We start from the raw sequence: 24,297 nt of genomic DNA on the forward strand, positions 1-24,297 counted from the left end.
GTCGTTTTCAAACAAAACGGCAGCAGGCGTTGAACTTGAATGAGATGTTGTAATAAAATCTGCTTGCAATTAACATAGTTCTGTTGTCTGTATACATTCCCACGTTTACTATTGTAATTATTGGTCGAGACACGACTGCGTGTGCAGGTGCAGTGACGAATTTATACAAACGTCACAAACCATTAACGTATTTTACGACCCATGACCAGCTCTACTAGCATATATGACATTTTTGCTACGCTAGTATATCCTTCATTCTGCTTTTACCCTCTTTCGGTCGCGAAAAATCGAGAAAAACGCAACCCCGCGCTGCTGACGCCCAATACGACGTGGCAGTCAAGATGCCGGCGCTCGTAGCAGACGACGGAGTTGTCGCCTCCCCGAAAAGGGAACGCACATGGAGGGTCCCTAGCACTCCCACACAGACTCCCAGGCACGATTCACCCTCCTCTCTCGTTGGGCCCACGTGCCTGCACCCAGCTAATCGGAAGCAATCGGAAGATTGCTCTGCCGGAAAACAGAGTCTCTGGAAAAGAACATTCTATGGCATCTAGAGGCGCCCAGCAATCGACTTATAGGGGGTACCGTGTTTCCGAGGGGGGGGGGGGGGGGGGGGGGGGGGGGGGGGGGGGGGGGGGGGATATGTTTATGGATCCATGTTGGTGTGTATGCATGGGTAGCCGTGCCGAACTGTATTGGGCAATCGCAAAAATTTCACGGGTGGGTTGAGTAAACGACCAAGGGGAGTGAAATCCCTTGACACTTTGCACATGACACTTTTGCACAGTCTGCGGAGCGCGTTCTGCAGAGCAGCTACTTAACGCACCCCGATGTCTTTTTGTGACTATTAACCTGACTGCACTCAAGAGCTTCACTGCATAGCACACTCTGCGCAAGCGATTGACACGAAAGATAGGGTTATCGCTTCTGATTCGAGGAGAGGGGGGCGTACGCCTTTTTGTGGCAATTTAGGTGTATGACAAGTGACACACAAAAGCTTATGCCCCCTCGAATCAGATGATTAAACCCACTCATTCATAGCAATGTTTTGCACACGGTGTGCTATGCGGTGAAGTTGATTTGAGTGTGTGTGCACGGGTGTCACAAAAAGGTGCACGCCTCCAATAAGTTTTCAACGAGTCAAGACAGAGAATGATGCCACTCGGGATTACTCCTGCCTACAGGAGTGTGCTATGCGATGAAGTTCCATTTCAAGATTGCTGTTTCAAATGCCACAACATTTTATTATGCGCTGGTCCTCGATCTTTCCTCGACCAACAATATGCACGCACACTATGGTCGCTAATATGGTGTTGTCCTCATTTAATTTTGACTAACGAGCCTCGTAATTATGACACAAGTTCAGCACTATGGCAACATGTGTTCCTTTTGGAGCAAGGATACCATTTTCGGAAAAAGTATCGAGCCAACAGTGTGTGTGAAAATGGCCCACGGGAACATGGCAGATAATAATAATAATAATGTTTTTATTCACAAAAGCGTGAAAAGGAGATTTGGGTGTAATTTTTTGTTGCTCCGCTTAAAACAGCGCTTCCACATAGCACGTTAAATAGTAATATAACGTAACACATAACAACACTTAGTAATTCACACGAGAAATATCTCTTATGAGAACTAATGGCAAGATAACTATGTTCCAAAAAGCATAAAGGTAAAGTAGACAACGTCTGTGATATGCTACAAACAATAAAGTATTTTACTGATCCAAGTCTTTTGAATATAATTCTTGTTCGACTTCGTAAAACGCCTCGTCTATTTTATGCAGCACCCGAGAACGCAGCCTCCTGGGCAGCTCTTTCAACCTGGAACCAATGGCTATCCCATGGTTCATGCAGACGTCGTCCGTTTCCCTGTGCAATCCGTTCAGCTCGGCGACGCACGCCTCCAGTGTCCTTTGAATTGTACCGTCCACTGAAAGATCGCCAGCCGTTCTTCCTCTCCTGTAACGGTTCAATTAGTGTGTCTCTGTGAGTTGCTTACCTCGCCACTGTAAATTGTAAGTTCAACTATGAACCACGGCTTACTAGATTATAACGACCATGTCATAGGCACCCGTTCCCAGCACCGCATTTGGAAGCCAGCGGTGGCGCTACTCATCGGCCCGGTTATTGCTTCCTCGATTTCTGCAATACTTTGTATTTCAGCTTACCTTAGTGTTTTTGTACAAGCGGTGGCACAGGAGATGCATCTTTCTAAAGTTGATTGTCATCATCGTTCTACACGTTTTCATAAGGGCTGTTGCTGTCGTCTGCTATGGTAGTTGTGCGTCCGCTTCTGCACGTTAAAATTCAAATTTCTATTGTCCAATCATGATACAGATCTCGTGGGCCAGAGCCGTATATTAAAAGGGAGTCTGGCCATTGGGAGGAGTCACAAAAGAGGCTCGACCTGTCAATCACAGTTTTGCTCCTCTGATTGGTTTGCTTTTTACCAAGGGGGTCACCATGACACCATACTGCCACCCAAAATGGCGACGAAGACAAACGCAGTGAAGCGGGGATTTCGTGACAAAAAATTTTCACAGACTAACCTGATTTTACGCTGCAAATGTACATCCTAATATAAGTTTCTCGGAAATCAGTTTCAACTTATGCTCATCCATCAATATCTAACTGAAAATAATACGTTTTGTCACCGGTGTTAGGCCTAGTGAACACGGCGATCACAACGAAATCACAACAAAAACGGCGCTGTGCTGTACAATCTTATATTTAATTGCTGGATTTCATGGATATAAACATTCTTGCCTCTTATATTCCAACTATTCATGTAGATTTGTTTAAAAATCATACCGACAACAGAATGTGTCCCGGCAGGTAGTTCTGCCGGCAGCGGTACAAACGACGGAAGCAGACGACAATTCCCGACGTGCCTTACGCTCCCTAGGTGGCGCTCATCAAATTTGCACCAACAACCCACCACTTTTGCAGATTGCGAGAGGTATCCATTTCAATCCCATCCAATCCACTTGCCAACCAAAATGGCGCTGCCCATGTTGGATAAGGGGGCAAATAGTGAGGATAGGCTGATTGATAGCGCCCCATATTTCAAGACTTCATTGGTCGGAAAGCTGAAAAAGTGGGTGGAGCTTCAGGTATAGGCATGACCCATTAATGGCCAGACTCCCTTTTAATATACGGCTCTGTCGTGGGCTGCTGAGTAGCGCCCCCTAGTGGATCGTACGGACGGGCTCCTCATAGGGGTTGTGGATTATGATATGGTCTTTATAATCAAGTAGGTCGTGCTATGACATACATTTCTGCTTGTGTGCTACTGCTGCTCGTTCGTCCTTTGTCCTGGGCAGACACCGGGGCTTCGCCATGCCTCTCTTGGGTCCAGTGCTCGTTGCACGATAACCGCGTCTCACTGGAAGCGAGAGTTGTAATGCCTTATTTTGGTCAGAACTTTTCACATTTCTTCTCTTTCCAGGTTTAGACTTACAGTTCATCCTCTCCACCTCCATTTGAATTTGGGCGGCACAGTCTGCAATAAAAGAAATTATGACCAGGGTTACCGGTTTCGGGAATTTCCTTCTTTTTTGTGACCAGGAAATTGCGTAATTAATTTACGCTGCAACCAGTACCAAACCCTCTCGTCCAATATGGCAGCAAACGCGTTCTATTTCAAAACAGCCTGTTCAACAGTAATGGAAATCACATCGATATGCATGAATAACGGTTTGCAACGCAAGGTGGTATAGTTTGGATTCTTCCTGAAAACGCCAAGTTTACAAAATGACATTCAGTGGAGGTTTTTTCCAGGCAAGGATAAGATAATCTGTTTCGCTTTTGTTACTGCCCCCGTTACTGCCCCGTATTTGTTTCTGTTTCCGATTCGGTTACCACCGTTGTTGTTTTCTTTTCCGTTTCAGTTCCCCTTCCGTTTGTTGATTCCCTTCTCTATTTGGTTTGCTTTGAGAACGTCATAAAACTTAGTACTTCTACGAATAGTTTTTCTTAAATCTATTTTTTGGGATATGGACACGCAATATTTACTAAAAAATGTAGTACATGGTTCCTTTCAACAGCTAACACATGACCACGGTTTTCAGGAACGTTGCTCATGCTTGCGACTTGCAAGCCGTCATGAGCGAAAATATGCTCTCTCTGTTTACTGCATACTATTTACTTATGTGTTCCAGTTTGATAGTTGATTTTAGCTTTACTTCTTCAGTTAATTTTAGTTCGCTTCATTAAGCTTTATTTCGTAACTTTATCTAAATGATACGATAAAACAACGTGATAATTCGAGTCCTGCAATACCCAAATTATTACCGGGAATTATCTTCGTTTCCATTTATGCTTCAGGTATTCCGAATGTGTGATATCCGTTTCTCTTTCTTTTTTTTTTTTCTACACTTACCGAAAACCAGACACTCTATTATGGCTTCGTGTAACATGATGTAAAAGGCCGAAGAGTGACGTAAATGTTCACGCACAATCTCCTCTGGCAGTGCCTTCGTGTACGTTATGACTAGCGTTCTCGTGTCTCTAATTTTTTAGACCTCTCAGAAAGTGGCAAAAATGAGCGCCATACCAAATTACAGTAGTACATGACTGAATTGGCGTATAACAGGAAAACTTCTCTGTCACATACTGTAGAAGTGGTTTTTTCCGCGTGGAAAATATTTTCGCGTTTTCGAGCACAGCTGCTTCGAGGATTGATTCGCGAGAACTAAATTTGCGACACAGGCTTCCGGGAGTGCTTTGCTCTTGCATATCGTGCCGCCGTCAATACTCGAGCATATTTCGGCACGTACTAAGACATCCGTTGTTCACGTGGATTGCGGCATTCTAGGTCTATTCCTTTCTTCTCCTCACAGACATAGGAGGAAAGGTCCTGTCAAATGGCCTTTAGGGACCCTGTAGGAGGCCATAGTACTGGCCGTGTGCAAGTTAGCCAGTTTATTTTAGCAGTTCCTATTAATTATCACTCGGGGCACTGACCAGTTCGGTTGAGATGTGGTACTATCATTCAAGCTGGTTTTGAGAATGCGGGGAAAGGCATGTTTTGATTTCGTGGTATAGTGGTATATTGCATGTATAGTGCAAAGCGCTTATAGGAGTAACAAAAGCATGATGAATTTTCATTTCTTTTCATCTTGCCTGATGGGATAAAACCATCTTCTGCGCTTGCTTAAACTGCCTATGCTACATGGAGTAGAACGTATCAGGTAGTCGCGGTATAGCGTCGAACGCCGAACGATTTTCGCCCTCATATGGCCAGAGTTATTCGCGGGAACTTAAATTCACGATTTTGGAGGTGTGCGCGAAAAACGCGAAAAATAATTCCGCGCGAAAAAAACCACTTCTACAGTACCTTTGCCCTATCTCGTAATACCTCGGAAATATATATACACAGAAACCCGGAAACCCTAGTTATGACTAGGGTTCCGGATTTGCGGCTTATTTGTTGGCACATCAGGACAGCGCTTTTCGCCATTCACTATGTTCCGATAATTTGCATGATTTCATTGGTTATTTTTTTACAACTGAATCAATATGTAAAATTCTGAGAAAACGTGGTGGCTGCGGGAACACCATGCTGATAGAAAGAATTAGAAGCTACCTTGGCACTTACTCGTCCCTCAAAGCTCTCTTCACCTTTCTGAATACCATAGGACTTCGATCGTTATTGTGAAGGTTCTCATTTTTTCATTCCCCGCATCACCACGAGCAATGGGGTAGAGTATCGCCCCCTGGCGATGAAACTCCCCAACCATCGTCTCGAAATAAAGTTGTTGTTGTTGTTGTTACACTTATTGTTACATGGCAGAACTTGCAGACTGATGTCCTAAATTACTGCCTGCATCGCAACAATTGTTACTGTAGCTACCTTCTCAAGAAGACAATTTGTATGTAGTCTGTGTTCCCTTGCCCACTTTGAGGAGGAAGGAGAGCATGATTCACATAAAAAGGGAGGGGGACAACCAGGATTTCTTCCAAGATAATTTCCGGTAATAATTTGGGTATTGCAGGACTCGAATTATCACGTTCTTTTATCGTATCAGTTAGATAAAGTTACGAAATAAAGCTTAACGAAGCGAACGAAAATTAACTGAAGTAAAGCTAAAATCAACTATCAAACAGGAACACATAAGTAAATAATATGCAGTAAACAGAGAAAGCATATTTATTTTCGCTCATGACAGCTTGCAAATCGCAAGCACGAGCAATGTTCCTGAAAACCATGGTCATGTGTTAGCTGTTGAAAGGAACCATGCACTACATTTTTTAGTAAATATTGCGTGGCCATATCCCCAAAAAATAGATTTAAGAAAACTATACGTAGAGGCACTAAGTTTTATGACGTTCTCAAAGCAAACCAAATAGAGAAGGGAATCACCAAACGGAAGGGGAACTGAAACGGAAAAGAAAACAACAACGGTGGTAACCGAATCGGAAACAGAAACAAATATGGGCCAGACGCTATATACTTACGAATAAAAGTAAACTGGCGAAATGTCACGAATGACCTCAAAACATGAAGAAATAGTCATTAAATGAGAAGAAAAGTGCATGTGCTTTCAAACGACTGTTGCTGGTGATCATTAAAAAAAAAAAACGAAAGAAAAATCAGCTTTACTCACGTCTGCTCCGACACGTCCCCAGCTATACAGGGTGAGGAGGGGTAGGAAGGGGACGGCAGTTCCTGGCTATTGGACTCCGCTGTCCTAGAAGTGACCATCACAGAGCTGTTTTACTGACACACTGAAACATTTAAATCATTCATTCGTTTCACATCAATGAGGGTGATGCTTGACGTGTCTGGCTTACAGTAACCTGGCCAAGCAAGTGCTCGCCACGGAGCTCTGCGCTACAGGTGGCGTCGGAGCTGTGGTCCTGGAAACGTGCTCACGTCAGCGCAACTTGTAAGGATGTAGAACAAAACAAAATAAGTAACATACCTCTGTGGTACCGTAAGGGAGGACGCATTTGTAATATTCCTATTGAGAAAGAGACTCGGATGAATGTTGGCATGTTCTGTCCAAATTGGTACTTACACTGTGAAAACAGGGCTCTGCCACATAACATCTGAGCACCCAAGGATTTATGTAGATTTCTGATCCCATAGGGCACCACTGTAGGGCGGCACTCTACGCTCTTGTAGGGTGCCACCCTACAGTCTTCTCTGCAGTACACACAACTTCTCTGTATAGCACGCTGTGCACCAATCACTGTCTCGAATAAGGAAGCTATCGCTTCCGATTCGAAGGGAGATTGGATGGGGGTGCTTGCCATTCCGTGTCAATAATCATCCAAACTGATACTAAAGGCGTACGCCCCTCTCCCTTCGAACTGGATGTGTTAACACAATCATTGCAGTGTGCTGTGCCGAGAAGTTGTGTTGTTAGAGTGTGTCCACTGGCTTTTTGGTCTTTTAGTGGGGACGCTGTTACAGGGTGCTGGGAAAATCCCTTCTAGAACCCATGGCTGTTGAGGATGATGTTGTTCTCGACCCTGATTTGTTGAAAATTGGAGTTGTACACCTTTTTGTTGCAATTTGGGTATGCACTGTTAAAACAGCACTTCACCACATAACATGCTGAGAGCCATTCATGCTTTCTGCGACAATTAACACAACTGCACGAGTGCAACAAAAGGGTGCACTCCTTCCCCCGAGAACGGTGTCACTGGGGATAATGGTTGGTTATAGGAGCGTTCTGGGCGGTAAAGCTCTGTTAGCCGACACTAAAAGGTGTATTCCCCGCTCTCTCCTGAAATCTCAAGCAATAACTGTGATCATTCGGACCTAGAGTGCGTGGCGAAGTCCTGTTTTAGAGTGCAGGGACTCTGCTAGCAACATATACTACTTCAGAAATTGAAAAAAAAAAACAAAAAAAAACATGCTGTGCAGTTTCGTAGCCTGAAAAATATTTTGGGGGGGTGGGGGGGCAAATATGAGGACTTCACATGGGCAAGAGGATTCCCTCCCCCCCCCCTTGTTTCCCTCTCCCAAAGGCGCGATTTCGGGGGTTGACCCCCCTGCACTCACGCTATGTATGTAGTATACTTACGACCCCAACGGCAGTGGTCCCAGCATACTTGATACAATTTCATAATGCGGCCATTTCACAGTCGGCAACTGGTATGCCGCCATGCCACTTCGCATCCCACTGGTGATTTTGTTTCGAATCTTGACACAGTGGTCCCTGGCGTTTCGCCACTTTTTTTCGCACGTGTCCGCTGAAATGACAATGCTCTGAGTGTGCCAGTCAAACGTTACCAGTTCTCTAAAGTTTGTTACCGTTGCTTACGCTTCATGCCAAATTCCTCGGCGATCAATGCCCACCTGGCTTCCTTTAGCTGCGTGTCTTTGTAGTCTGGGTGGCTTTTATCGTACAGAAATCTATGATCTCTGACTCTTTGAAGAAAAACTTCCATTTGTAGTTCGGCCATGGCGTTAAACACACATACACAACTTTTTCCACGCGCGGGTGGGAGGCGCTAGATATAGTAGATATACTGTCGCGTGGGTTCGTGGGTTGATACGGTAGCGGAAGTAAATAATGCGGCCGGAACCGGAAGACGACCCTCGGTGGTTGCGACCAGCGGTTGTTGCGTTGTTGCGATAGGCCACTGCGCCGACTCCGCCGGAAAACGGCGCCTCTCGTGTCCTCTGATCACCGTGCCTCTGATTGACCTCACTGTAGAGGTGTGCGCCGCCGCGCCGAAGCGCCGCCGCCGGAGGTCGGGACCTCGCCGTCGCCGCCGTACCAAAACTGTCGGCGCGCCGCCGCCGCCGCCGCCGATGTTGAAAAATCGGCGCGGCTGTGTAATGTGCCCATTTTGATCCACTTTCTATAAACGAATATCTTCCATACCTAATATTTTGTTTGTTTTTCTTTCATCTTAGGTTCCAGGCTTCATTTGTGGTGTTTTTAGCAGTGACAATTTCATCTCCTGATATGCTGTTTATGCTTTAGAGCTTCGTTTCATAGTCGACCCTGGAGGCACACAACTCCAGGAAAACTTGTCATTCAATTCTTGCAGGTTGTTTGCCGGTCATCCACCAACACCATAGCACTGGTCATTATCCATATACAGGGTGTTTGGTTTTTTATTCGTCACAGAATTTTTGTTTAAAAAATAGCGGGACGAAATACATGCCGCTTTTAAGTTGGTCATGCGAATATTATCTCGAAGAAAGTATGTAACTATAAGAGCATTAATTACCTCAAATTCATGAATTCTTTAATTAAGGAATTTCGCGTAAAAACGGGATAGCAGAACGGAAGATACTCATCGTTGAAAGCCATTCCATGTTTAAGAAATTCTTAAACGCGCACGTGTGTTTAAATATCCGACGCTGAATGTCGCTATGCAAATGAGCCGAAACAAGAAGTACGCCATTTCCGAGCGCAGAAATGACGCGACTTTCGCCTTATCTGGGTTGGAAAGCGGTCTATCTGACCAACAGATTAGCGCCTCACCAATCAGCTCGATCGCTCCAAAGCACTTGGTCCTCTCACGTGGATTTCCCGTCGCTCTTTCTGCGCTCGAAAAGTGCGTAGCAAATAGTGCATTTTGTGTGTGCCGGCGAAAAGCACACAGTCAGAGATGCTGTTTTCAATCGCCGAATTGCGGGGCTTATAATGCGCGCGAAGCATGGCAGACTCAAACCACTCGTTCTGGACAAGTTTATACTGTAAAACCCTTTAATTTCGCAAGACCTTAATTTTCGCGAATTTTGCGAATCGAGAAAATTCCAGGAACTCGTGGAGTGCGCGAAATTTAGTTGTTGCGAATATATCCCTACTCGATTCGCGATAATTTAGGGCTGCGAAATTAAATGATTTTACAGTATTTATTCATGTTAACTACAGCCTCTGCAAAAATACTGTTCAATGACGTGGTGGGTGCGCCTTATGTCATATCGTTTGCTAACGTTCTCATATTTATATGGTTTCCCAAAAAGAGCCACTGGATCAGTGGACAGAGCTTTCACGCGTCGCCGTCCTGTGAACATTCGATCAGCACTCGCTATAACTGTTACGTGTAGTTGCCATTAAAGGGATGGCTCGTCGTTCTGATTATCTAGCTATGTTGTTTTCTCCAGCGCTTAACGCGCACTTAACGCGCCCAGTCGAAGTTCTTGGGCGACGACCTTCTTGAAGTGGTTTACTTCTCCTAATGTTCCTTTGTGTGTTCGGTTTTCTTTCATAATACCATCAAGTGCTGACGCACTTGTTTGGTGCAAGGTACAGTAAATGCTGCCACAGTCGCGTTGACTATGATGGAGAAAATACCCCCGCTCTGAGGTGTCCGTGCGTCCCCGTTGGAAAAGAGAAGATTTTGACAGCCCACGGGGCGCACGCCGATATGACAGCATCGGCGTGACGCCGCTGACGCCGCCGCCGCCGCGGCCTTCAACGTGCTCTACGCCGCCGCCGAAAAAAATGCCCACGGCGCACACCTCTACCTCACTGCCGTTGCGGGCGCTCGCCCTGCTGTGGGAATATTTCTTCTGGGAATAATTCTTTTCAGAGGTATCGTCCGCAGGTATTTGATTAGAAACTGTCGAACTTGTTCTTCGGGCTCAGAGACAGAGTCTCACTTTTTCCCAAAAGGGAGTAGTATATGTATACGTCAAAGCGCAATAATAAATTAGTTCCAGTCGCCATCAGCTGTTGTGTGATACTATATATTGTGACAGCAGGGATATTATTGCACAAGTACCAGTTGTCTCCTGTGGCCTGGAAAAAAATATTCTGGACATTTGCGTGTGTGTGTGTGTTGGGGGGGGGGTCTCCTGAGAGGGGAACAAGAGAAGGAAAGGGAGGAGATGTTGCCAAGGTTTGATTATCGTTATCATTCTACGCGTTTTCGTAGGAGCTGGTTGCTGTCGTCTGCTACATTCGTACGGTGGTGGTGGTGGTGATGGCGATAGGGCTTGCCGTTGTCGGCCTCACGTACGTCCGCTTCTGCGCGTTCAAAATTCAAATTTCCATTGTCCAATCATGATGTAGGTCTCGCGTGCCGATGAGTAACGCCCCTAGCGGATCGTGCAGATGGGCTCCTCCTGGGGGGTTGCCGATTATGACATGGTCGTTTAGTAGGTCGTGGTTTTATCACGCAATCAGCCGGTGCACAGTCGTTCAAGGTTTCAAGCATGCAATTTAGGCAAGTTGGAACATAAACAGCGCAGAGGCGGGACTGTCTCGTGACTTGTGTGCACTTGTCTCTTCTTCGTGTCCCGACTCTGCCCTGTTTTTACGGGGTCACTATATGTCGCGAGTCGGAGGTGTCATGAGCCTGCTGAGCAGGGTGTCGAACCGAAACGTTTTTCGTTCCGGTTACATCATAACCGATCCGGTAACGGTTCTGCTCCGGAGCAAAAAAATAACGGTTCATACCGGTTTTTAACCGGTTCCGCTTCTGCTGGGAATATTCATCCGCACACAAAAAATCTATGTTACGAAATGTAAACCCGTTTACTCCGCATACATGGTATTTAATATTAATAGACAGCTGTGAAATTGATAGCTCCTGGTTCCTGTAGGTTACTGTCTGTTCAAATGGGCTTTCTCCTTTCTTGAAGCACATGCTACAAACTGACTTGTTTGTCGGAATGTCATACGTAAAGTACTTTCTTGCTGGGTTGGAGCGATCGCGTCCCATCCGAATGTCTGCTGCTACTGTCTGGCCAGCAAGCACCACCGCACGAGTACGACGCAAATCGAGGAACACCTTCACTCACAAACGCGCTCGACGGCTCCGTTTTATTTTCTTCGTGTCCTGTCCACAAAAGAGTTGCCACTTCGCACGGGCTTGCCCTCGCGTATACGTAAATGTATTCAACTTAGCTGCTCTCCAACAGGGGACGCGTTGTGCGACATTACCGATAAAGACGCCGTTATGCAGCCCCCTTGGGTCACTGTTTAGTTGAGGAGAGTTTGCGGGGATCAAATTAAAACGAACACTACGGCACATTGCTAGAGAGTCACATGTACCTCTAAGTCTGTGTGCGTGCGCGAACGATAAACCATTACAAAGGGAGCCTAAGGGTCATAGTATATACCGACATACATTCTACCGTAACCGTAACCCTCGTATAGTATCCATGACATGACTTCAGAGCACACGACGTCTGTTTTATTCGCCTATCCGTAGTCCAAACTGGCGAAGTTTTTTCTTGAACCGAAAACCGTTAAATATATTTTTCGGTTTCCCTCCTGAGCGAAAAAAACGTATACGGTTTCGATTCCGTTCCGGTTCGCACCAAAATAGCGTTTTTTTTTCGGTTTTCGGTTTCGGTTTTCGGTTCGCTCCGACACCCTGCTGCTGAGACAATTACGGTCGTCTAGATGTGTGGATGGAGTCGACCTGTATGAACAGCTATAGCTATTGCCTTGGTGATAGCAACTTCCAAGGTACGAGGGGTGTTCAAGTCAAACCGGGACTTTACATTTAAGTGCTCTCTACATTTAAGTGTTGTTAATTTAAGGCTAAGTGTATCGTGGCCATACTGAGCCTGAAGTCCTCTGTGAATTTCAAATGACTTTGCGCCTTCATTCACGAGAAACTTCATGACAATTCGCTGTTCGATGTGCGCGCTCACCTCGTTGTCGGCCATCTTGTCCAGCACGTGTCTTCTGTTTTGCACAAACTTTGGACCACCACGTGGTGAACACGGAGGCCTGTGGCGTGTGAAAATGACGAAAAAGAAGTAGCGCGAGCCATTTGTACACCCAGCAGACAGAAAGTCCCGGTTTGACTTGAACACCCCTCGTACATTAATATAATGTTAACATCGTTGCTAGTATTAATTATCATTTGAGAACAATACTATAATAAGCATAAAAGGGGCACAAAACAGGTCGACGAACATTCTCCAATTATTATGCTCAGTGAAATAACGTAGCTCACGATATCCAAATACGCAATTAGCATAATCCGCGTGAGTTTTTCCTTATCCTTGGAACCGGGTCACGTCACCATGTTCCAACGTATAGCAACACCGTATTCTAGGCGCTGGAGGTGGGGGAGATTTCGCTCTCCCAGCACATGTCTGACCCCACTGACAACCTGCAGCGCAGCTCGCATGGGTGCTGGTTGCGGGAGCATCGCGAACTCGCGGAGCAATACAGTACGGAAGACAAAGTGCGCACGTGAAATAGAATAGTGAGGGTTTTTAGTGCTGTTTGAACTGGCTATCTTTGGATATGACAAGTGGGAATATGTTTGGAATTGACCTGACTTCACGATATTACAACAAACTTAATGTATAGGTGTCCCGCATTCTAAATGGCTGATGATGCGCGACGTCAAAATGACGAATCGCTATTGTCGCCAGGAAATCGCGCAGGCAGGCCTCGAGGGCGAAAGAGTCCAGTGAACATTCAGTCGGTCTGGAGCCATTATTTACTTTTTTGCGACAACAATTTGTTCAAAACGTTCACCTGGTTCACCTTCGGCAACCATATCACAATGCATTTAAAGTAGCACAGAAGCCATTTTTAACACCCCGTTTTCTTCCTATAAAACTGTTAAGTAGGCCAGTAAGATGCACCATGCGAAGTAATTTACAGTAAATTGAATTTGAAGTACGCCGGTGCGCAACGGTGGTGAACAACAACAACAACAACATAGATGAATGGATGATGATGATGTGGGATGATTCCCTGCGTTGAGTGCAGGACCCTACCCCATTCCAAAAAGGTTCACATGAAAGGATGACGAGGGAAGGAAGGGCGGTGGTGAAGAGCGCGCAGTACCAGTCTGTGACCTGCCCGGAACCCCGCGCTGACGCTATACAGAAAAACGCCATTCAAGGAATGGGCGCCCCTTTCTTTTCTCTTTTTTTTTACTTTGCATTAAACATATCCCCCCCCCCCCCACCAATGGGCGCCGCCATTAGCGCTGCCGCCCCATGGTGTCTCACAGGAACTGTGCACGTGTGGACCACGACCGACTCTATAAGAACCTACCCTACAGAGTAGGTCGTGGTGTGGACTGCCGCATGCAGAGTTCCTTGATTTTCCCGTGCGTGTTTTCGTTCTTTTTCGTACCCGTTCGTGTCCGTTCATTTTCTCCCGCTCGAGAACCGGTTTAGAAAAGATATCGCATCGGCCAGCACTCCTCACGTGAACGACTGTGCATATATTGCACGCGGAAGCAAGCAATCTTCACTTTCCTTGATCTTTCGAACGTTGATACGATGAGATGTTTGCCGGATGACTAGTTATGTGGAATGTTACATTATCGTCAGTCAGACTCATTAAAGACGGCGTTCCCAATGGGAAGAGCGATTTTGGCAGTCCACCCCCGTTGTATCGTCGCTGCATGGGAACGAGGCTAAGAAACGCACGGAAACTAGTGGTTTGAGAGTAAAGGGCGACCCGCATACGACGTTTTCTCGACGCAAAAACGCCGAGCGCTCGGCATTTTTACGTTCAGTTCCACAAACAATAGCCGTCGAGCGGGGACGCCGACATCTGAGGTGAACAGATCGGAGCTGCAAGCGCAGGAAGCGACGTGTCGATCTTGACCAATCGCGTGCTTGGCCGGAAACGACCGTCTCCACAGCCGCTCAGCTGTGTGGGCCTAGACGGTGTGGTCGCGAAGTACGCGCAAGTGGAAGACAGAATGAAGTGGACCAGGCAGAATTGGCTGGAAATGACAATGAATGCGGACACGGGAGCGAAAAAACGCATACCATCCCACTTGCTAACCATTGGTCCATTGTCGTTTCCCTCTGTTTATTTGTTTTTCTTTTTGTTTGCCTTTATTTATTTTTTTCTTTTCTTTCCTTCCTGGGAATAGCAAGCCGCCATAGCGGTGGCTAACCTTTCCCTCTTAATTTTTTTTATATAATAAACATATCCCCCCCCTCCCCCTCTGGCCAAGATATCGTTGCACCCGTAGTGTGTTCTGGACGGTTTTCATCAATCCTTCTACCGCAACAGCTGTCGCTTTTAGAGAAGAAGCAGTTTTTTTCTTTTTTAACAGCAGCAGCAATTTTCGCCTTTTGTCCATACTGAGAGACGCAGGAGAACAGCGGACGGAAGCGGAAGTACAAGCAAGAGATTTCCACGTTGATGGTCGGCGCCCCTTGGTTATTGCCTTTGGTTACCAGATATTGTATTTATACAAAGTTATACTGCATATTTTTCGAGTGATATCTGTCGCGTATGTTATGCCAGCCTATAATAGCTCTTACTCATGACGACAAATGCCGCCAGGGGCTTCGACTTCGAGTACAAACTTTCGCCGGCTCCTAAACTGCACCGAGAAAACGTTGTATGTGGTTCCCGCTTTAAGGGTGAACGCGCGGAGCTATGTTTATGTGAGTTTTTTTTTCTGGGAAACAAATTGCACACATGAAAACCTTTCGCGCTATTCGGTATAATGACACGCACACTTTCATCAGATGTCTTAATCTGAATTTTTTTTTGGATGGCCCTCTGTACTCCTTTAAAACAGTGCGCCTCGTATACCTGTTTATTGCGCCTTTAATACCATATTTACCATAATTAATGGAAATTAATACCAACATTATTAACATTTACAAGGTTGGCGACGTTTAGTTCGGGGTGATCTAGACGCAGATAGAAAGAAGTGGACGAGACCAGCCCCAGGGAAATGTTGCCAACAACTAGCAGAGACCACTTGCATTCTGCTTTGAAGGTAAGCAGCAAGCAGACTAGTGTAGACTCGAAGATGGCAACATTTCATTCCGTCTAATAAGTATATACACAGAACAGGTCTCATAATCATAAGCGAAAGTTTACTTTGCGAATGGTACACATATAAAGAGAGAAAGCAAACCCGTCGACAAATCTAACTGGACCTTCGTCCCGATGACTTGGGAAGGTAGCTACCGGATTATGGACTCATAACTTAAAAACTCGAGACTGGGGGACAAAAAACGACAACACAGACAAAAGGTCTCAATAAATACCACCAGCTCGCCTGCTACCTTTCTATCCTCTCGTACTATGGACTTCGGCCTAAAATTCTCTATGGCACGACTTTTCAAAATCTGTAGCTCTTCACGAAAACGGCAAGAAACAGGAGCATGTCCGTCACCAACGGAAGTGGGGTTCGGGGGTTCACCCCCCCCCCCCCCCCTGGAACCGAAAATGGTACCTTTGGTAGTGCATTTGGAAGATGGCAAACGAGGATGCAACCAGCTCTCACAAATATAAAGTTTCGATAGAACCCACCGCCCCGAAATTTTTATTTCTGGATACTATCAGCCTCCGGGGCAGTCCGGAAAAACCGGAAGTTGATTTTTTCCAACTGTCACTGAGGCTTACATGCTGTGTGGAAACTTTCAGCTCACAAAATGGCGTGGTTTTCGAGATATCGAATAAAAGATACTCCTCTGAAGACATCCGGTTTCGTTTTCCTCCCTCGCATACTCCTTGCCCCAAGGATCCTCTATGTACGTCAGCCGTCACGTGAGCATGACGTACCCAATGTACAAAGTGAAGCGGAGGACTGCGCCGTTGCTGGGAATGCAGAGAGGTGTTTTTGTCTATGAGTGTACTGAACAGAAGGCTGCGTCGTGATACCTGTGTTTACATTGACGCTACTCTGTATTTTAGTCTACATAACGCGTGATTGCTACTCAAAAACATCATAATCAATAAATGCTAGCACGCAACAATCAACTATCGCGCAAACAGGCATGCGCACATCACGTGCGGCATTGCTCTTATGCACGTCACGCGAGAGCTCGTTGCGGCCTTTACTCAGGACCAACTGCGGCATAGAAAAAAGTCGATTATAAATCGTGCGATACGATTTCTTCTGAAATATTTTGCACAGTTGTTGTGAGGAGTATTAGAACTCATAAGGCTGTGTTTCCCAGCCCTATGTTTTCGACCGGACTGTCACTTTAAATTGAGGCGATTGTTTTCGGAACCGCGCGTGAGCACCTTTTGGCCCGACCTTCACCGGAAGTGACGTTCTTCGTAGTGACACAATCACAAGCAACGGTTCCGTGTGAACCGAAAGAGTTCCCTCAACCCCCTGCATTCCTGGACATATTGGCATATACGGGGTAATGAAGCTGCAGATACAGCGCGTCTACCGCCAACGGAGCATCCGGCGACATATTACAGGTCAGATGTGAAACACCCGTTAAAATTGCTGTCAGAAGACATATGCGGAAGGCAATCGTTACAAGATACAAGTCGATAGACGTTCATCCTTGCTTCATCAGATTGACCCCGGAGCTGAAATTGCGTGTTCCGTCCAGCATACCGCGACCTATACAAACAGTTCAACAGTTTCTCTATAAAGTCGGCAGGGCTAGTTCAGCAAACTGTTCAGTGTGTGCATCTGTGGAAAACACGGAACACCATCGCTATGCACTGCACAAGATATGCATCCCAAAGAGCTACACTGAAGACGCTTGGACAATAGAACCTTCGATGTAGGTGCTGCGGCGTTATCAGCACTTGTCAACTGCATAGTGAACAGCATGGGCGTTCTCTGGATTTTTTCTAGGGGGGGGGGGGGCAACCCTGCAACACCCCCTCCCCTACCACCTCTTTTTCTGGAGGCGGACCTTGCGGACTGTGTGGGTGTTCACACTCTAAGAAAAATAGGAGCAATTTTACTCCTTTGGGGGACTAAATACATTGCCACAAAAAATTGTCCCTTTCGGGAACAAATGTACGGGAGTAAATGAACGTCACAGAGTGGAGACTGCATTTCACCCGCTGCTGTAAGAGTACCAGGTACATAATTCGTGTGCATGCATGAAAACACTTTGAAGCAAACCGTCAACCGTGATATATCGAGTGATATAAAATCTTGCGACATATATAAGGCGCAATATGCGAAGAAAGATGCGCTAACTGTTTCTTACTCTGTGTGGCTGGAAAATTGCTACGTTGTCTGAGTTATACAGCCTTATGCCGTTCAAATTGACCGAGGGCACATATTTACCAAGACTGTTTCATTCAGGAGACCATTCGCCAAATTCAGTGACAATTTGCAGTCCTGGGGAGTAAATGTCGGGACTAAATATCGGGGTTGGAGACTAAAATGGGGAGTAATTGCAATCTAGGGGAGTAGAAGCTGCAATTACTCCCCGTTTTACTCCTTTTTTTTTTTCTTAGAGTGCAGAGGTGCCTATTATGACATCTGAGTATAATCATTACGACCTATGACTAAAGAGTGCACTATTTTCACAAGGGACCCTGGGGCTCCACGGGGGTTGGGGGGCACGCCCCCCCCCCCCCGGCCCCCCTCTCGGTACGCCTACAGTGGCTAGAAGGCCACTGTAGTACGCCCATGATGAGCAGTGATATGGAATCTTTAGGACCGCATTCTGAGCACGTGTCGTCGAATTTCCCGTTCCTGTTAGTTTCTCGCAATTCATTTCACTTCTAGGGGATGTAGCTACGCATATGCAGTTCGGTGACCGGGAAAGGTCATGTTTTTTCTATTTTTATCTTTTCATTTTTCTTTTTCCTTTCTGTGGGGTTCATTTAGAAGACCTTTGTGGGAGTAGCAGACCTCGTCAGGTGACGAATTCAATATGTTCCCGTTTTTTATATATATGTTTTAACTCAAGCTCAAGTTCCCTCAACCCGTGACGTCGATCGTCGCCAACGTCACTCCTGGTGGGTATACGCGGGAGGTTATGTTTGCCTCGCATCCCACGCGTACACCTTTTACCGGAAGTTGGGAAATCCGCTTTCCCCGCTATATGCACGTGGAGATGAAACCTTTCGGGACTTCCCGTGTTACGTCTTCCCTCTGCGACCGTCGTATATAATGTACACCAAAGTATTTGTCTCCTACTGAGGTATATCAAGTCGTCCGCTATTTGGAAACTTCCTCGAGGTAAGACTTTTTTTTTTAAATTCCTACCACTGAGGAAGACTACGAGGTGACAGATCTATCAAATACACCGCGCGCGTAATATATTGCGTCTGTCACCTCGTAGTATTCCTTATTTTAGTAATATGTAGAGGGTTGTGACTTTTTCGTGCTATAGATGGGGAATCGGGTGCTATTTTTAAATCTCAGTAACTCTGCGTGAAATCTTAGTGCATTGGCCCGTTTGGGTGGTGTCGGATTACTTTTACAAAATCGCTCGTGCACATATTACTATTTTGTTATTCCGGTTCGCAGTTGGGGGTGTATGTATATTGGTCAAACACACATCCCACGTGAATTATATAGCCACAAGCACCACAATAACATCGAATTCGCTTCGCATTGTTTATGATTGCACTCTAACAGTATTTACATCAGACACGAGTACAGATTGCTACCGATAGTGTACATCATGCCGGATTCGGCTTGATACGCGATAGGAATTCGGGTTATAACTCGAGAAAGTCAGATAATAACTATGTGTAATACGTGATGGAAGAAAAACCCTCGAGACAGAGGAACCCGCTAAAGACAACACATTCTCAAAGTTTCTCAAAGGTCTGTGTTTCGGGGTTTTTCTTCCATCATCTGCGTCTTATGTGTTCCTTATGCACACATCGATACGCTGCATGTCAACACTTTTTCATCGGGTTAGGAGCGTTTTAATCGGCGTGAGCTTGTAAAAGAGAAAAAGCGAGACGAATTTTTACCGCTAAAATTACCGCCTAAGGATGGGGGGGGGGGGAACTAAATTTTTTTTTCCGAACTACATGAACGTCACAGACTTAGGCATCGGAAATAGGAACCTATAATATATATATAATAGGAAATGGGCCTATAGGAAAGTACCTTGACTTTGAATTAAACTGATACGTGAACTGTTATAATATCACCCTGCAGACATATAAGGCATAATTTGTCAAGAATGAACCACGATCAATTTTTTTGTTGAAAAAATAATAATTCGATCGCGTTGTTCAAATTGCCACAAAGCACCAATTTGTGTATTGACTGTTGCATTCAAGGGGGCCATAGGTGACGTTCAGCTAAGGTATATTGTTCGCAGTGTGGGGAACAAATGTGTGGAACAGGGGACCAAAATGGGGCGTCCCCAATTTACGTTTTCTTTTCTTCCTTTTTCTTTTTATGGTGTAACATTAGGGTTGAAATCGACACGACAACTCGCATAATAATTTTATCCCTTTCTTTTGCGTGTTACAGCGTGTGTCCATCTGCAGCCTCTCAGCGACCGACCCAGTATTCTTCCAGCCATGAATGCCACTGCCTTCCTCGCCCTTTGCGTCTTGCTTACTGGTAGGTGGACGAGATCTCTGCTCTTTCAGCTTCTCAAGTATACTCACTTGTTCTACATTCGGGGTGTCGGTTCTATCTATATACAGAATAAATAAACAAGATACAATAAGATAATGTAAGATAATAAATAATAAAATATAAGATAATAAATGAATAAAAGATAGGCACACACCTTTTTCTTTTCTTTTTCTTTTTTCTTTTTGATTACAACAAAATGGCGACGTAAAATCGAAAGCTCGCGGTTTACTCAATTTGAAATCTCCATTCTGATATTGGATCTCCAGGTTGACCTCCCCGGTCGACAAGTGTGCCGCAGGCAGTACTCTACACTCTAAGAAAAAAAAGAAGTACTTTTACTCCTTTTGGGGAGTAATTGCATTGCCACAAAAAATAGTCCCTTTCGGGAGTAAATGCACGGGAGTAAATGAATGTCACAGAGTGAAGACCGCATTTCACGCGCTGTTGTAAGAGTCCCAGGTACATAATTGGCGCATGCGTGAAAATACTTTGAAGCAAACCGTCAACCGTGATATATCGCGTGATATAAAATCTTGCGCCATACATAGGGCACAATTTGCGGAGAAAGATGCGCTAACTGTTTCTTACTCTGTGTGGCTGGAAAATTGCTACGTTGTCTGAGTTATACAGCCTTATGTCGTTCAAATTGACCAAGGGCACATATTTACGTAGACTGTTGCATTCAGGAGATCATTCGCGAAGTTTAGTGACAATTTGCAGTCCCGGGGAGTAAATGTCGGGACTAAATGTCGGGTTAGGGGACTAAAATGGGGAGTAATTGCACACTACGGGAGTAGAAGCTGCAATTACTCCCCGTTTTACTCCTTTTTTTCTTAGAGTGTATACGCAAAGTGGTCTATACGCAAAGTGGTCTAACCTTGTGGTTAGAGGTGAGCGCGGATAACATTGAAGCCATCCTCACCCGCACTGTATCGATCCGCCAGGCCAGCCACGCTAGTCGGTTCGGTTCCACAACAGTTTAGCGAGTCTGCTTTTAGAGAATATAACGCCCTCAAGAAGAGGTTACACTTTAGCGAATTACGTTTCATCGTATAAGGAAGGCTCGTTTTATCGAACTACATTTTAGAGAATATACGGGTCACGTTCTCGCGAATGGAGTTTTTGTTTCGGTTTCAGCGTACGAACGATCGAACCAGCAGTCAGTATTTGTTCAGGTTGTCCGTTTGTGCGGTTGTCTTTTATTCGTCTTACATTCAATTGCATTATCACTGGTAGGAGCACCGATGTTTCGTAGAGAATGCGTGGTTTCTTTATGATCGAATGCAAAGATCTTGCGGCAAGTTCGTTGCATTTATTTCAAATGATGTGCAACGGCGCGCAGATACTCTCCCGTACACATTTCGTTTCGTCTACTGAATGCACTGAATAAAAGATAGGCGCATGTCCTCTTTTCCTCGTGGCCAGCCTCTTATCTCGGCAATACCAGGGCAGATTAACGTGCTCATCACCAAGGCAAAACATTGAATTTGAAATTCTTCTTTAAATGGGTGATTCATTTTAATCGGTACAGAGTTTTAAAATTAGACGCGTTTCTATTCGCCGTGCGCGAGTTATGTATTTGTATTCCGATACAGCTGAGGGAGAAAGAGAGAGAGAGAGAGAAATACATGATGACGATGATATGGGGATGACTTCCAGCCTGCAACATATGAGTCCAAAATTAAGCTTCCAGGTGGAAGGAAGGAAAAAAGGAATCTCTCTGTGTAGTTTCAATGTGTAGAATCAATCTTCGTTGTTTTCATCGAGAAAAAGTATCCGAAGTAAGCTTTTTTTTTTACATGTTCCATGACCATTCCACTTTTCACCGAATCTTCGATCCACTTAAACAGCTTACAAATTTCACATCGAACATTAAGCGAAAAAGGATGGGTTCGTGGAAATTTCGCTGGTTGTTCTCGGAAATTCCTCGACTCGACACTATCCGGCAACGCAGGATATGCGTGGCCATCTCACGTAGCGTGGTCAGATTGCACAGGTTGTTTCGCAACTAGCAATCGTTTTCCTCCGCAGACTCTAAAAATAGAACTTCACCGCGCGACTCTTTTCTGATTTATTTAGCAGTTCTGCAGGTTGCGCCGGGTAAAATGTGGGGAGACCCGCACGGCGTCCGCGGGTACACCGCAGCATCAGACGCCGCGGGTTGCGGGTGCGCGTACGAATTTACTCACCCGCGCTCAGGGACTGAAACCCGAGCGGAACTGAAGACCCCTTGGAACCCAAATTTCTTCCAGAACCGTAACGTAACCGCAATTTACCATCGGCCTGAACCGTTACCTGAAACGAAAAATGTACACGATTTCGGTTCATATGAATCGGCTCAAAACGTGAACGCGAACAACTTTGGATGCGATATTTGTATCGCTTTACAACTCTGATGGTGTAGTATAGTGTAGATGGTGGTGGTGGTTTACAACTCTGTGGTGTAGTATACGTACTTCCGTTAAAAGATCTCTTCGTCGTGTGTCTTTCATTGAGAAGTTCTGTAGACGACATATACCATCTTATTCGATCTTATGCGCTTACCATCTTATGCTCTTGAACCCATAATAGGATTACATACGTATCGTATGACATCTTTTGTGGGTATCTTATGAGTTATGAACTGCATTAAAAGAACGAACATCCGAACAACAACAACAAGTACCGTAATTTCACACGTATAAGCCGCACCGCGGATAAGCCGCAGGACGCGTTTTTAGGTTACGTTTTGAAAATTTTCTGGCAGATAAGCCGCGGGCAATACGAGACGACTGATTTGTGCGACAAAGGAGACCACGGAGAATGCCATAAACCCTGTGGTCTGTACTCCGGGGTCGGCATAGTGTACAACAAAGGAGGTCAGCTCTAGAGTTCTATACCAAGATCGGATTGTGCCCTTCTTGGGCGTTTTTCATAGACTGATGGCTCAGTGGTGTTCCAGAAGACGTGAATCCCTGTCACCACTTTCCTTAAAGCTGCTTGGGGGAATGCACCAGGAAGATCAATCAACTCGAATGTGGACCCGTCCCTGTTACGCACTGTTCGTGCATCGGCAGGACAGTGCTGTTCCAGAGACACTGTCGGCACTTTCATTAAAACCGGCGTATGGGGAAAATAGCAGGAAAAAATAATCATCAGATAAGCCGCACCGGTGAATAAGCCGCAGAGCGCCCGTGAGAAAAAAAAAATCGCGCATAAGCCGCGGCTAATACGCGTGAAATTACGCTACATGAATGGACGATGGGATGAGGTGATTCACCGCGACAGTTGCGAAAAACTGAGAGACACGGGACACGTAGACAAACCCGAACAAGTTCTCAATGAACTGTATTGTTGTGATCATTAAGATACCAAGCGTTGCACATTGTTTGTTTCCACGTATGTTTGCTTAACCGCTGAACACACGCAGTCAAGCCTAGCTTGTTAAAAAACCTCGCAATGCCGGAACTTTATGGACTTGCCAGCATTGTCCTATCAGTGCCAGCAAGGCAAGTGAGCTTTGAAAGAACATTTTCCAGCCTACAGTTAATCCTATCTCCACAAAGAGGAATCTTGTCTGAACAATCTAGAGGACATAAAACATAATGATGGTCCGTTGAAAACCTACCGTATATCATGGAGAATGATGTACGTTCTTCCCTTTGGCGTCCTGTTCTGACGTCTATTACGTTATTTCTGTATACGTTGCAAAATGATGCTTTCTTAATCCCATTTTTTATCGCACATTTTCTTTTCTCTCCTCAAGGCGCAGTAGCAGCTGCGGTTGACCTGTACGGCGTACCAAACCCATACTTCGACATTGGTGAGCTCGCGTTTGTCTTCCTTCCTCACGAACAATCGCATACAGCGGCAAAATATCCATAATCCCACAGAACAGTGATTCTCCAGCGGCCATCAGAACCGGCGAGGGGGGGGGGGGGGGGTCATTCCCAGCCAGGGCCGGCTTGCGCATCTACGGGAGTCGATTTGACACAGTGCTGCGAGGTCTACCGCCTCCCCCACCACCACCACACACACACACACACAAACACTTTAAGGTTTTAAAGAAAAGAAAGGAGAAGAAACAATGCGAAAAAAAGAAACAGTATGGCTTCAAACATAC

General features: G+C 45.5%; 1 protein-coding gene and 1 long non-coding RNA gene across 5 annotated transcripts; one reads left to right on the forward strand and one right to left on the reverse strand.

Annotated features, from left to right (window-relative positions):
• Positions 1 to 1,467: 1,467 nt before the first annotated feature.
• LOC135376428 (uncharacterized) lies at positions 1,468 to 8,535 on the reverse strand. Of its 4 annotated transcripts, none has more exons than XM_064608929.1 (8): positions 8,279 to 8,535; positions 8,039 to 8,207; positions 6,929 to 6,967; positions 6,798 to 6,863; positions 6,611 to 6,694; positions 3,463 to 3,504; positions 3,277 to 3,387; positions 1,468 to 1,961 (listed from the first exon to the last, which is right to left on the reverse strand). In XM_064608929.1, the coding sequence occupies exons 1-8, from the start codon at positions 8,418 to 8,420 to the stop codon at positions 1,718 to 1,720; spliced, it is 897 nt and encodes a 298-aa protein (XP_064464999.1). In that variant the 5' UTR covers positions 8,421 to 8,535; the 3' UTR covers positions 1,468 to 1,717. The 4 variants fall into 4 exon arrangements, with proteins under 4 accessions (XP_064464999.1, XP_064465002.1, XP_064465001.1 ...); XM_064608932.1 differs by having other exon boundaries at positions 8,314 to 8,403; XM_064608931.1 differs by having other exon boundaries at positions 8,269 to 8,359.
• A 9,876-nt stretch (positions 8,536 to 18,411) lies between these two features.
• Positions 18,412 to 23,999, forward strand: LOC135376426 (uncharacterized). The gene is made up of 3 exons (XR_010417680.1): positions 18,412 to 18,827; positions 20,085 to 20,177; positions 23,941 to 23,999. It is a non-coding gene; the product is annotated as an uncharacterized LOC135376426 (long non-coding RNA).
• The last annotated feature ends 298 nt before the right edge of the window (positions 24,000 to 24,297 follow it).

The sequence above is a fragment of the Ornithodoros turicata genome, unplaced genomic scaffold (genome assembly GCF_037126465.1).
Source record: "Ornithodoros turicata isolate Travis unplaced genomic scaffold, ASM3712646v1 ctg00001087.1, whole genome shotgun sequence".
In the NCBI taxonomy this organism is placed as follows: Eukaryota; Metazoa; Arthropoda; class Arachnida; order Ixodida; family Argasidae; genus Ornithodoros; species Ornithodoros turicata.